Here is a 12,068-nt window from a genome sequence, read left to right as displayed (position 1 = left end):
TAAATTTAAATTTAGACGTTCAACATGTAACAGGCCCTTCCAGCCCACGAGTCCGTGCCGCCCAATTTACACCCAATTAACCTACCCGAACCCCAGTCCCGATCGCTGGCATTGTAAAGGATTTGAGCCAACAGAGCCGACCTTAAAGGTGGGAGATGGAAAGGAAGGGGGGGGGCGGGGGGGGGCAGAGGAATGCATTTAGGAGGTATGATCAAACAACCCAAGCAGTACTCACTTCCCCTGCGGATTGCGATGATCAAGTTGCCATTGACAACCGTGCAGCCTTTCAGGTACTGGGCAGCGGTAACAGAATCGATGGTCTCCGTTTTCACTGGACAGATGTTGGGGCATGGGCCATCACAAGGGGTACAATACATGCTGTGGAAAGATAAGCAAATTATGAATTATGAGAAGGAATTTAGGAGAATGGGGGGGGGCGGATCTCATTGAAACATTTTGAATGTTGAAAGGCATAGACAGAACCAAAGGAGATCCTCCACGTCCTCCATCAGCACCAATTGGGGCCCCAAACAGTCCTTTCCAAGAGAAGTGACATTTCTGCAGGGTCTTCTACTGCATCAGGTGCTCCCACTGTGGTCTCCTCTACATCAGAGATAATGAACGCAGACTGGGAGATCGCTTCGTTGAGCACCTCGGCTCTGTCCGCTGCAATAGCGTGGATCTCCCAGTGGCCACCCATTTCAATTCTCCATCACATTCCCTTGCCGACATGGCTGTCCATGGTCTCATGCACCGCCAGGCTAAATTGGAGGAGCAACATCTCATTTTCCGACTGGGCACCCTCCAATGGCATTAAGATCGACCTCTCTGGCTTTTGTTAAACCACCCCCCCCCCCTTTCTTCCCGTCATCTCTCCTTTCCCTGTCTCCTTGCGCACAGACATGATAAATTCTCACCTAGTCCCTGATCACATCCAATTAACACCTTTTGTTGGTCTGGATTCCTCCCCCATTGTTTGAATTCTGAGGCCTTCTGATAGATCCTGCTTCTACCTTTTCTGTTTTTGAAGATGGGCTCAGGCCCAAACGTCAGCGATAGATCTTTGTCTCCTATAGATGCTGAAGACCGGCTGAGATCCTCCAGCATTTCGGTGTTTTTTTGACAATCACAGCATCTGTAGCCTATTGTATTAACATAGATAAGTTGTCATTTCCCATGGTGGGAGAGTCCTGAGTACAACTTCAGGATTAAGAACAGAGATACAGAGGAATTTCTTCAGCCGGAGAGCGGTGAATCTGTGCAATTTGTTGCCACAGGCGGTTGTAGAGGCCAGGTCATTGGGCGTATTTAAGGAAGAGATGTATAGGTTCTTGAATAGCCAGAATATTTCTGTTAATACGGTAAAATCTCTGTTATCCAGAATTCAAGTAATCAGCAGACTCAACCAACAGGCAAAAAAACACGGAAAAGGTTTCAAACCTCACTGTTAGTTCACCGTTTACGCAACACGTAGACTCAAGCAACCAGAAAATTCGCTTATCTGGCATCTACCAATCTCCATAGGTGCTGGATGCCAGGGTTTTACCGTACTGTATAAAAAAAACTCATAAGGATTTTAATTCCTGATGAAAAATTGAGTCTATAACAGATCACTGGTGAATTGGAAGAGTTGCTTCCTGTTCAACGTAGCCAGCAGGTTGTTTCCATCCTCTAGAGTGTACCAGAAGAACAAGCCTGGATTTAAGAGAGTAGGTTCCTGGCAGCACAGGGGCAGATGTGGCCAATTAGCACTCTGACCTTCCGCTATCCATCAATAAAGCCTACAGTATGACAGAGGGTAGTCAGGGATGTTTGGTGCCTGTCCCCTCTCTCCTTAGTCAGCAGCCCTATCTGGCTGCATCACGGATACAGCAGAGAAATGGATCGGAGGTTAATCCACAAGGCCATAAGAATGGCAGAGAGGATCACTGGAGTCTCCCTCCCCACCCACCTCCCAATCGATGTGATCTACTGGGATCGTTGTCTGAAGAGTGGGCACAAAATCGTTGAGGACCCCTTTCACCCTGCATATAGTTGCTCCTGTCGGGGAAGAGGTCCAGGAGGATCAGAGCCAGCTCCACCAAGCTGAGGAACAGCTTCTTCCCACGGGCAGTGAGAACGCTGAACGACCCAAAGGAGCCGCTCACGCTGACCATCCAAGACTCTCATATGTACGAAACAATATTTTAAATTTATTTTTTGCAGATGGAGTACTTGTCCTGCGTATGTATTGTTTGTCCGTATGGACGTGTGTTATGTCTGATTGTGCGTCTGCGTGTTTTTGCACCGAGGACTGGAGAACGCTGTTTCGTCGGGTTGTACTTGTACAATCGGATGACAATGAACTTAATTTGAGGCCTGGAGCGACTTGTAGGGTCAACGTGTCATCAAACAACCACCTGAGGGTTCATTGGGTGAAGACAAAATCTGAAACAACTGATGGAGACAGGGCTAAAAGGCAGTACTTTTTTAATTGGTTCAGTGGTGCTTCCCCGGAGATGCAGGTTCAGTCCTGACCCCGATGCTGTCATTGAGGAGCTTATACATATGCTCTGTGATTGCATTGAGTTCCTTCATGTGACCCACATCTTGAGGATTGCAGTTGATTGGCCGCTGTGTTGCTCCTGGTGTGCAGGTAAGTGGAAGACCATAAGACATAGAAGCTGAAACCCTGCAAAAAGTAGTGAGCACAGACCACGACATCGCAGGCAAGACCCTTCCCACCATCGAGAACATCAGCAATCAGAGAGCAGCAGCGATCATCAAGGATCCACACCACCCAGCACACGCTCTGTTCTCGCTGCTGCCATCAGGAAAGAGGTACAGGTACCACAAGACTCGCACCCCCAGGGCCAGGAACAGCTGCTCCCCCTCCAGCATCAGGCTCCTCAACCACAAACTCAATCAGGGACTCAATGAAGGACTCGTACTTTTCCACTTTATTGATTTTTGTCTCTCTGTGTTGCTCAATTTGTTTACATTTCTTTATTTGTTCAGTTGAGTCCATTTTTTTTTGCACTGCCAATAAGTGGTAATTCTGTCTCGCCCGCAGGAAAATGAACCTCAGGCACGTATGTGATGCCATGTATGTACTCTGACAATAAATCTGAAAACAGAAATAGGCCATTCAGCCCATCGAGTCTGCCCCACCATTTAATCATGACTTGATCCATTTCCCCACTCAGCCCCAGTGCCCGGCCTTCTCCCCATAACTTTTGATGCCCTGGCTAATCAAAAACCTTTCAATCTCTGCCTAAAATGCACCCAATGACCTAGCCTCCACAACTGCCTGTGGCAACAAATTCCACACATTTACCAGCCTCTGGCTGAAGAAATTCCTCCGCACCTCTGTACTTCTCGCAGCGTCCATAGGAGGAAAAGGTGGCCGGCTGTCATTTTTGGGCCTGAAGAAGGTATACCTTGTAATGTTATAACAAGTTTACCTTGAAGAAAGGATCGGACTTTGTGGCTGCAAAGGCTGCGGGAGCACAGGAGGTGAATCCACGGACACTGTGTCTCTGAAGGGACTCTTCTCTTTCTCCTATTGTTAGGAGCGACTTTTTGTTTGCCTTTCGGCAGACAATGGTTGGAGTATATGATACATATTACATTTTTAATTTATTATTACATACTATAAAAGGAACCCTGAATCCAGGGGAGGGGTTCGGTTGTTCATGAGGGGAAACAATATGCATGTAGACAAGATGCTTGCGTTAGGGTGGCTGATGTGGGACGAAGGGCCACTTTGGGCAACTTGTCACTCCAGCAACTTCCTGTAAACACTTGGGCTCAGCCAGAAACCCCCAAGACTTGATATCAATGACTTTGAGTAGTGTCATCGGGGGAGGCGCACCTCTGATCCACAGGACGAATGGGCAGAGATGCTACACAAAGCCAGTGCCTTGCTGTCATGAAGGCGTCGGGGGTGGGCCAGTGGAACCACATGGACTTGACTGGAGTGGAAGAGAAACAAGGCAAGGGTTCTAACCTGCTGGAGTTGCGGGTGTATCCTGATGGGCAGATGAGAGTGCATTCGCCGTCGTGTAGTGCAAACTGCTCCTTGGGATTCTCCACTGGGATCTTGGAGCACAATTCCTTGGTGACACAGTGCCATCCTTCGAACCGATAGGTGCCCGCGGGGCAGCTGGCCAGGCATTGGCCCTCGTAGTAGAAGTTACGGCATGCCATACAGGCCTTGTTGTCGTTGAGGGCAGCGCAGCCCCCCAGACACTCCATGTGGCAACACTCCCCCTTGTCATTACACGACCGCCTCCCACAGGCTTTCGGGCAGACTGCAAAAAGAGAAGGACAATCGTCAGGACAATGGCCCTCAAACATGCCTTGCATTTGTATAATGACTATTCACACAGCCAGGGGGAAAAATTATGCCTTGCATTTTTTTTTAATTTAAATGTAGACATAGCGCACATTAACTGCCCATTTGGCCCACGACCCGTGCTACCCAATTACACCCAATTGACCTACAACTCCCAGTACATTTTTGAACGATGAAAGGAAACTGGAGACCCCCGGGGAAAACCTACTCAGTCATGGGGAAAACGTACTAATTCCTTACAGACAGTGCAGGAATTGTACCCCAGTCCCGATAGCTGGTGCTGTAACGGCGCTGCGCTAACTTCTACGCCAATCCTGCCACCATAACTATTTTAACGTCTCTGTAACCCCAATACCCTGTGATTTACATCAAGCACTGTTGTTTCGTTATTTCACTATTGGCAAAACTCTCTCCACCGCCGAGATAATCTACACGGAACACCATTGTCAGCGATCAACAAGGATCCACACCACCCAGCACGCACACTGTTCTCGCTGCGGCCATCGGGGAAGAGGTGTCGGTGTCGTAAAATCCGTACCCCCAGGTTCAGGAACAGCTGCTCTCCTTCCACCATCAGACTGCTCAATGACAGACTCCTTCAGGGACTCTCTATGGACTCTGCACATTATTTACAACTGAATATTTTCTATATTGCATGCTTTGTTTGCATTTCCTTCTTGTTTACATTTCTCTCTTTTGCAAAAGCATCTTTTTTTTGAGTACAGTTTTATGCACCACTGTTAAGTAGAAATTCTGCAGTTAAAAAAAAGAATCAGGGTTGTACATGACATTATGTGTGTGCTCTGACACCAGAAAACAGGGAGAACACCCCTGTTGGAGAAGCAGAGAAGACCCACAGAATAGTGGCCAGTGGGGGGGCTCTGAGGCTGAAGAACACATAGGCAGCGAGCTATTGGCGACTCGAGGCGAGGAACCCGCTAAGGCTGTGGGCTGCTGGAGACTGTGGTCAAGGGATTCACACCAGGCTGCTGGAGACTGGCTGAAGGGGTACCAGGTATTGGAACCGGATACGAGAGGGTGCTGAAGGGTTCCTGATTGCGTCGGAGGTTCAGATCTGGAGCTTGGGGCCCTGATGGTTTGGACGGAACTCTGTGTGGCTGCGGGAGTGCTGCAGGCAAATCTGCGAACACTCAGTGACCCTGAGGGAACTCCCTTTTGCTTCTCTTTCTTTGACTGGAAGAGGCGCTTCAGGCAATTTCTGCCAATGGCAAATCTGTCTGCCTCATGGCAGACGAAAGCAAATTTCGTGCAATATTGCAATGCCTTACATGACAATAAAGGAATCTTGAACTTTGAACCTGCTATACTTAAATATGGGTTGCCTTGCCTGAACTGCGCGCTCTTCAGCGTATCTCTGTATGGGTGATGATAAACGATTCAAAAGCCAATGTGACTGCTCTATTAGAAGCTGCCAAGAATGCAATGGGATAACATTTATCCTGGGACAGATGTTGCTGAAGTCTCCGATTCCGAGGATTGTATCGGGAACGTCCATCGGGGACCAATGCCCTGGGCTTTACATCCAGCTGCAAACTTGAAAAGTTAAGCGAACTTTTTATCCTATTAAATTGTTCTGAGACATGTTCATGAGCTATCAATCAAAAACTGCATTTAAATTGAAAGTTGTTCTGCCCCACATGGAATTTCACACAGTACGTACAGTTCTTAATTTGGTTGTCAAAAAATAATTGCAGCAAAAAGTCGACTCAGGTACACAATGTCCTACTTGAATGAAAATTCTGACAATGTTGCACTATTTGAGGGTGGAACTGAGAAGCTTGTGGAAGATGGGGGGTGGGGGGGGGGTTAACGATTCAATTTTCTGTCATGCAATAAAGGCAGTACAATATTACACAGAATTTGTTTTCAGAGATTCGCCATCAGCAGAAATTGTCTGAGGCACCTCTAAACAAAGAGAGTCCCCTCGGAGTCACCGAGAGTCCATGGATTTGCCTGCAGCGCTCCCACACAGCGCCTGCAGCACTCCCACACAGTGCCTGCAGCGCTCCCACACAGCGCCTGCAGCGCTCCCACACAGCGCCTGCAGCGCTCCCACACAGCGCCTGCAGCGCTCCCACACAGCGCCTGCAGCGCTCCCACACAGCGCCTGCAGCGCTCCCACACAGCGCCTGCAGCGCTCCCACACAGCGCCTGCAGCGCTCCCACAGCGCCTGCAGCGCTCCCACAGCGCCTGCAGCCTCGCAGTGTCCAGTTCAAACCATCAGCTGCTCGGGGTCCAGATCTGAACCTCCAACACGATCAGGGAGCCTTCAGCGCCCTCTCGCATCCCAGTTCCGCTATCTAGTATCCCTTCTGCCAGTCTGCAGCAGTCCGGTGTGAATCCCTCGGCCGCAGTCGCTGGCAGTCCGCAGCCCGTGTGGGTTCCTCGCCTCAAGTTACCAACCGCCCACCACCCGTGTGTTTCTTCAACTGTAGAGCCCCTCGCTGGTCTGCCACCATGGCCACTGCCCCATGGTTCATTCCCTCTGCTTCTCCTATCAAACGGGGCGGGGGTGGGTGGTCTCCCTGTTTTCTGGTGTCCTGTGCCTGACCACTGCTTCCCCCGAGTCTGCAACTCCTCGTGGCTGCTGCCCGTCATAGGGACTGCCATCTGGGGCGCAGACCTCACGGTCACAGTATTTTTACATAAAACCACCATCGGCTCTATTAAAGCCTGCATTGGATAGCAGGCTTTCATCCTCCTTAAAACCCCACGAGTGAACACCTTCCAAGTGGTGGATTGACAGAAGCCCACAGCCCTTGATCGGTTACCTCAGTGCCCACCTCCATCCCAATCACAGGTCAGGAAGCACTTCAGCTAGAGCAGGGAATAAGGATGTTGAACTGTCTGATCTGAAATCTTAACTTGCTGTCTCTCTCTCTCTCTCTCTCTCTCTCTCTCAGCAGGAGCTGCCTGACCTGCTGAGTATTTCCAGCATTTCCCCTTTGCATTGCCACTGCTTCCTGTGATAGAACAGATCTATCACCAATGTATATAGTGTATATAGTTACAGTATCTAGACTGTGCTTACAGCGATTGGCTGAGAGCTAAGCCACATCTACTGTCTGGGCCTTAAAGGGTTGTGTCCCTAGCCAGGTCGGGTCATTTCGGACTGGTCGGCCACCTGTAAAGAGCTCCTGTCTTTTGCTAATAAAAGCCTTGGTTTGGATCAACAAGTCTTTGGTTCTTTCGACGAGCTCTACACTTCCTAACAAGAGAGACAGCAGACGCTGGTAACCTGGAGCAACACAGAGTGCTGGAAGAATTCAGCTGGTCAGGCACCATTCGTGGAAGAAAGAGACAGTTGACGTTTCAGGCAACTAGAAGAATAAGGGGGTCTCAAGCTACAGATTTTACCCACTTGGTGAAATTCGTTGAAGGGAAGTCAAGTTCCTCTGAAGGAGTGATAAAATGAAAATGTAATGAATCTCCTTCCTAAAACCATCCCTGCTTCCTGCTGCCATTTCAAAGAATTCTCACTTTATTTCAGATTTCCAACAGCTGCCGGTTCATTTGTGTTTGGAAGTCAATTTTCATCCAATTGTACAGGTACAATCTGACGAAATAGTGTTCTCCGGTCCTCGGTGCAAAACAGCCAGACACACAACCAGACTTAACACAGATACAAACATATTCATATATACAAATAATAAATATTATTCCGTAAATATGAGAGTCTTGCTTCTTAGTGTGAGCAGTTCCTTTGGTCGTTCAGCGTTTTCACTGCCCGTGGGAAGAAGCTGTTCCTCAGCCTGGTCGTGCTGGCTCTGATCCTCCTGGATTTCTTCCCCGACAGGAACAGCTGAAAGATGATGTGTGGGGAGTGGAAGGGATCCTCAGTGATTTTGCATACCCTCTTCAGACAATAATCCCAGTAGATCACATCAATTGGGAGGGAGACCCCAGTGATCCTCTCTTCCACTCTTATGGTCCTGTGGATTGAGCTCCGATCCATTTCTCTGCAGCAACCGTACCACACTGTGATGCAGCCGGCCAGGACGCTCTTGATAGAGCTCCTGTAGAAGATTGACATAATGGTGGCTGGTAACCTTGCCCGCCTCAGTCTTCTCAGGAGGTGCAGTCGTGGTTATGGCTTCCTGACAAATGAGGAGATGTTGTGTTTACACGATAGGTTACTAGTTGAGTGAACTCCAAGGAAGGCGGGTCTAACCTCAGTGGAGCTCCACTCAGCTGTCTCCGTGCAATAGTTGCTGGAGAAACTCAGCAGGTCATGCAGCATCCAGAGGGCTGAGCTTCTCCAGCACAATTGTGTATTGCACTCGATCAGAGCACCTGCAGATTTTACCTCTATTCAGACGAGGGTTCCCCCAAGCGAGCACTACTCGGCAAGCTGCGCGAGCCGGTGTGGGGGGGGGGGGGTTGGGAATGGGGAATGCACAGGGTCCAGATCCAGTACACTTGGCTTGGCCTTCCAGACCTGGAGAATTTCACTTCGTTGGGTACCCCTTGCCTGGGTGAAAGATTGGCATCGCTGGAGGTAGTGAGAGGGCAGCAGGGGCAAAACCTTACCAGGCCACTCGAAACACCATACAAAGAGGGAGCAAATACTCCAGCACCGTGCTGGCCAACTGCACTGCAGGTAGGAGCATCACGGCCCATCACTGCCTTCAAAGTCTGAGATGAATCCACAGGCATGCACGATCAAACAGTGCCTAAAAACACACTGAAATCCTGGAGAAACTCAGCAAGTCTTTTCAGCATCTGTAGCAGACAAAAAGATATATATTGCCGACATTTCGGGCCTGTACAATTACAGTGTCTGCAGACTTTTGAGTTTCACTCAATTCATTTTTACATCCAGAAATGCAAACCACATCTGATTAAATCAATTGTCTTCAACTACATCTGCCCTCCAACCACAATAATCAGCTATAAATGACTAACAATATAAAAGCAATCATTTATCATAGACACCAGGGTATGAACCAGTAAATCATGTGTGTTAATTGAACAGTAACACAGGCAGTCAACAAAGCAATTTAGCAGGAGTTGTTAAGTACATTACTGAGTCAGCGTCCTGAGGATTCAGTCACCCACTAATGGATTCATTGGGGATGAGCAGAAATAACAGGCAACTTCCCGTATTTCACTGAGCATTCCCACAGCAGGGTCACTTAACTTGCACAGCCAAATGTTAAACAGCTTAGTGCTAGACCCTGAGAGCTGGGAGAAAGGGCATGTCAGGAGTGGAGACTGTTCACGTGACCTGAAGGGTTGGTTGATCGGGAACAGAGGGATCAAATCTTCCCACCTTCCCACCCGGGCACCCCACCCCCACTACCGGCCACCTCCCAAAACGTCTGTCAACAGCAGGGAGGTTAGAGTGGGAGGAGGGGTTGGGCAACTGAAGTTGCAGGCCAGGGGCTGCGTATTGAGGGTAGAACACGGGGTTAAAGAGCAGCAACGAATAGAATGGAGCTCGTGTGCTGAGTTGGCCACATAATGGCTTCTCTCTGTCCGGTGGCAAGCAGTGGGATCCAGCGCGCTGCCCACACCAGATTGCCTCCTTTGCCCCAAACTACCACTCTGGACTCCTTTCCCACCACTCCAACACTGTTCCCTTCCATTTACATTCAGATTTGGCAATCCTATACGATAATAAAATCACGGTAGATTGCTCTGAGTGAAACACGAGGCTGCAGACGCTGTGATTGTAGTAAAAACACTGAAGTGCTGGAGTTACTCAGCCGGTCTTTTCGGCATCTATAGGAGACAAGAATATATTGCCAATGTTTCTGGCCTTGCTTTGTATCAACTGATCTCTCTCTACAACTCTGCATTTCTGCACTGTGTTTTACTGGCTGTACTATGTATGGGCTGTCTAGCTGGACTGCTCTCAAAGCAAACTTCATCACTACACCTTGGTACATGTGACACTAAACTTGAAATTGAATGACAAGGAATTACAAGACAAACCCCAGTTATCAGAATTCAATCAACTGACAGCCTCACACAATTGGCAAAAGAATCATGGTAAATAAATAGGTGAAAAAAACCCACAAAGTTTAAAATTGGCACCCCCTAGTGGTTAGTTCGCCAATCATAAAACATGCCATCTCAAGCAACCAGAAAATTCACTTACCTGGCATCTGCTAATCACCATAGATGCCGGATACTGGGGGTTTTACTGTAATATTGAATTCATCAGATTCCAGCACTAAGGGACACAGTAGAGTGGGAATACATGACACAGGAAGATCGCACAAATGCAAAATGGTGTGCACGCCTCGCTCTGCTTTTGGAGACTGACTGAGAGAGAACGTTGGGGTGACTCAGCAGAGTGTTCCCCTTTAATTACAAGACTGTAACATCGTCGACTACCGGACCACTGTTCTAACAGCTCGCGACATATCATTCTGACACCACTCCCTCAACGTTGCTCAAACGTCACTATCACACTGGCACTTCGCCTCTCGAGCCAAGTGATGTGAATTTGGGAAATGCCCGTGTTCCTCACTTCCCCTGAAGCCTTCATTGGGATAAGTTTCCTCTAGGGTCTGTGAGCAGGCGGGTGGTAGTTGGTGAAACTGTTTTGAGCAGCTTGAGGTTAGTGCTACCAATTTTCGCTGCATATTGGTCATTGAGAGTCCACACATTTTTTCCAAAAATATATTTTTTCACAATAAATTATTCGTAAAGCAAGAAAACTGTTCAAGACGTTTTGCATTCATAGCGTTAGTCATATCTACATCAGATTCAGAGTTCAGGTTTAATGTCAAAGTACATGCATGACATCACATACAACCCTAAGATTCTTTTCCCTGCAGGCCACTTATTGGTAATGCAAAAAAAAACACTACTCAACATACACACATAAACAAATAAAGAAATATAAACAAGCTGACTGTGCAATAGAGAAATTTTTTTTAAAAATCAATAAAGTCCACAAGTAAGAGCCTTTAAATGAGTCCCTAGTTGAGTTTGTGGTTGAGAGGTCTGAATGATGGAGGGGTAGCGTCTGTTCATGAACCTGGTGGTGCAAGTTTTGTAGCATCTACACCTCTTTCCTGATGGTAGCAGTGAGAACAGAGCACGTGCTGGGTGACGTGGATCCTTGATGATTGCTGCTGCTCTCTGACGGAGCATTCCCTGTTCTTGATCGAGGGGAGGGTTTTCCCCGCGATGTCCTGGGCTGGGGTTGCTCAGGGGTATTGGTGTTCTCATACAGACCGTGACGCAGCTGATCAGCCCACTTTCCACCACACATCTGTAGAAATTTGCCGGTGTTTCTGGTGCCGTACCAAACGTCCGCAAACTTGTAGAGGTGCTGATGTTATTAGTGTGTTGGTCCCAGGAAAGATCCTCCGAGATAGTGACTCCCAAGAGCTCGAATCTGCTCACCCTCTCCGCCTCTGATCCCCCACTGATCACTGGATCGTACACCTCTGGTTTCCCCTTCCTGAAGTCAACTATCAGCTCCTTGGTTTTGGTGACATTGAATGTGAAGTTGTTGGTGGTGCACCATCCAGCCAAGTGTTCAATCTCCCACCTGCGTGCTCACTCATCTTCCCCTTTTATACAACGCACGACCAACCCACCTGACCTTTCAACAGTTTGCATTGCCAGAACACCACTAAATTCACAGAGCACACCAAGGAATTGCACAGGGAAGTTCCACAACTAAAGTTTTCACTAAGAAGGAGATGTTGGTGAGAACATGGTTATAAGCAGCATCTAGCGGGGTAAAGA

General features: G+C 48.3%; 1 protein-coding gene across 1 annotated transcript in view; it reads right to left on the bottom strand.

Moving 5' to 3' along the window:
* The window catches only part of igf1ra (insulin-like growth factor 1a receptor), a 221,913-nt gene that overhangs the window by 60,726 nt on the left and 149,119 nt on the right, over positions 1-12,068 (bottom strand). The window contains exons 3-4 of the mRNA XM_069902512.1: positions 3,989-4,292; positions 236-378 (exon numbers count right to left, since the gene is read on the bottom strand). Coding sequence (XP_069758613.1) covers positions 236-378; positions 3,989-4,292 — 447 coding nt within the window. The remainder of the gene's footprint in view (positions 1-235; positions 379-3,988; positions 4,293-12,068) is intronic.

This window comes from Narcine bancroftii, chromosome 11, assembly GCF_036971445.1.
Source record: "Narcine bancroftii isolate sNarBan1 chromosome 11, sNarBan1.hap1, whole genome shotgun sequence".
Lineage (NCBI taxonomy): Eukaryota > Metazoa > Chordata > Chondrichthyes > Torpediniformes > Narcinidae > Narcine > Narcine bancroftii.
The sequence above is the reverse complement of the archived record's forward strand: the minus strand, read 5'-3'. Positions and strand labels throughout refer to the sequence as shown.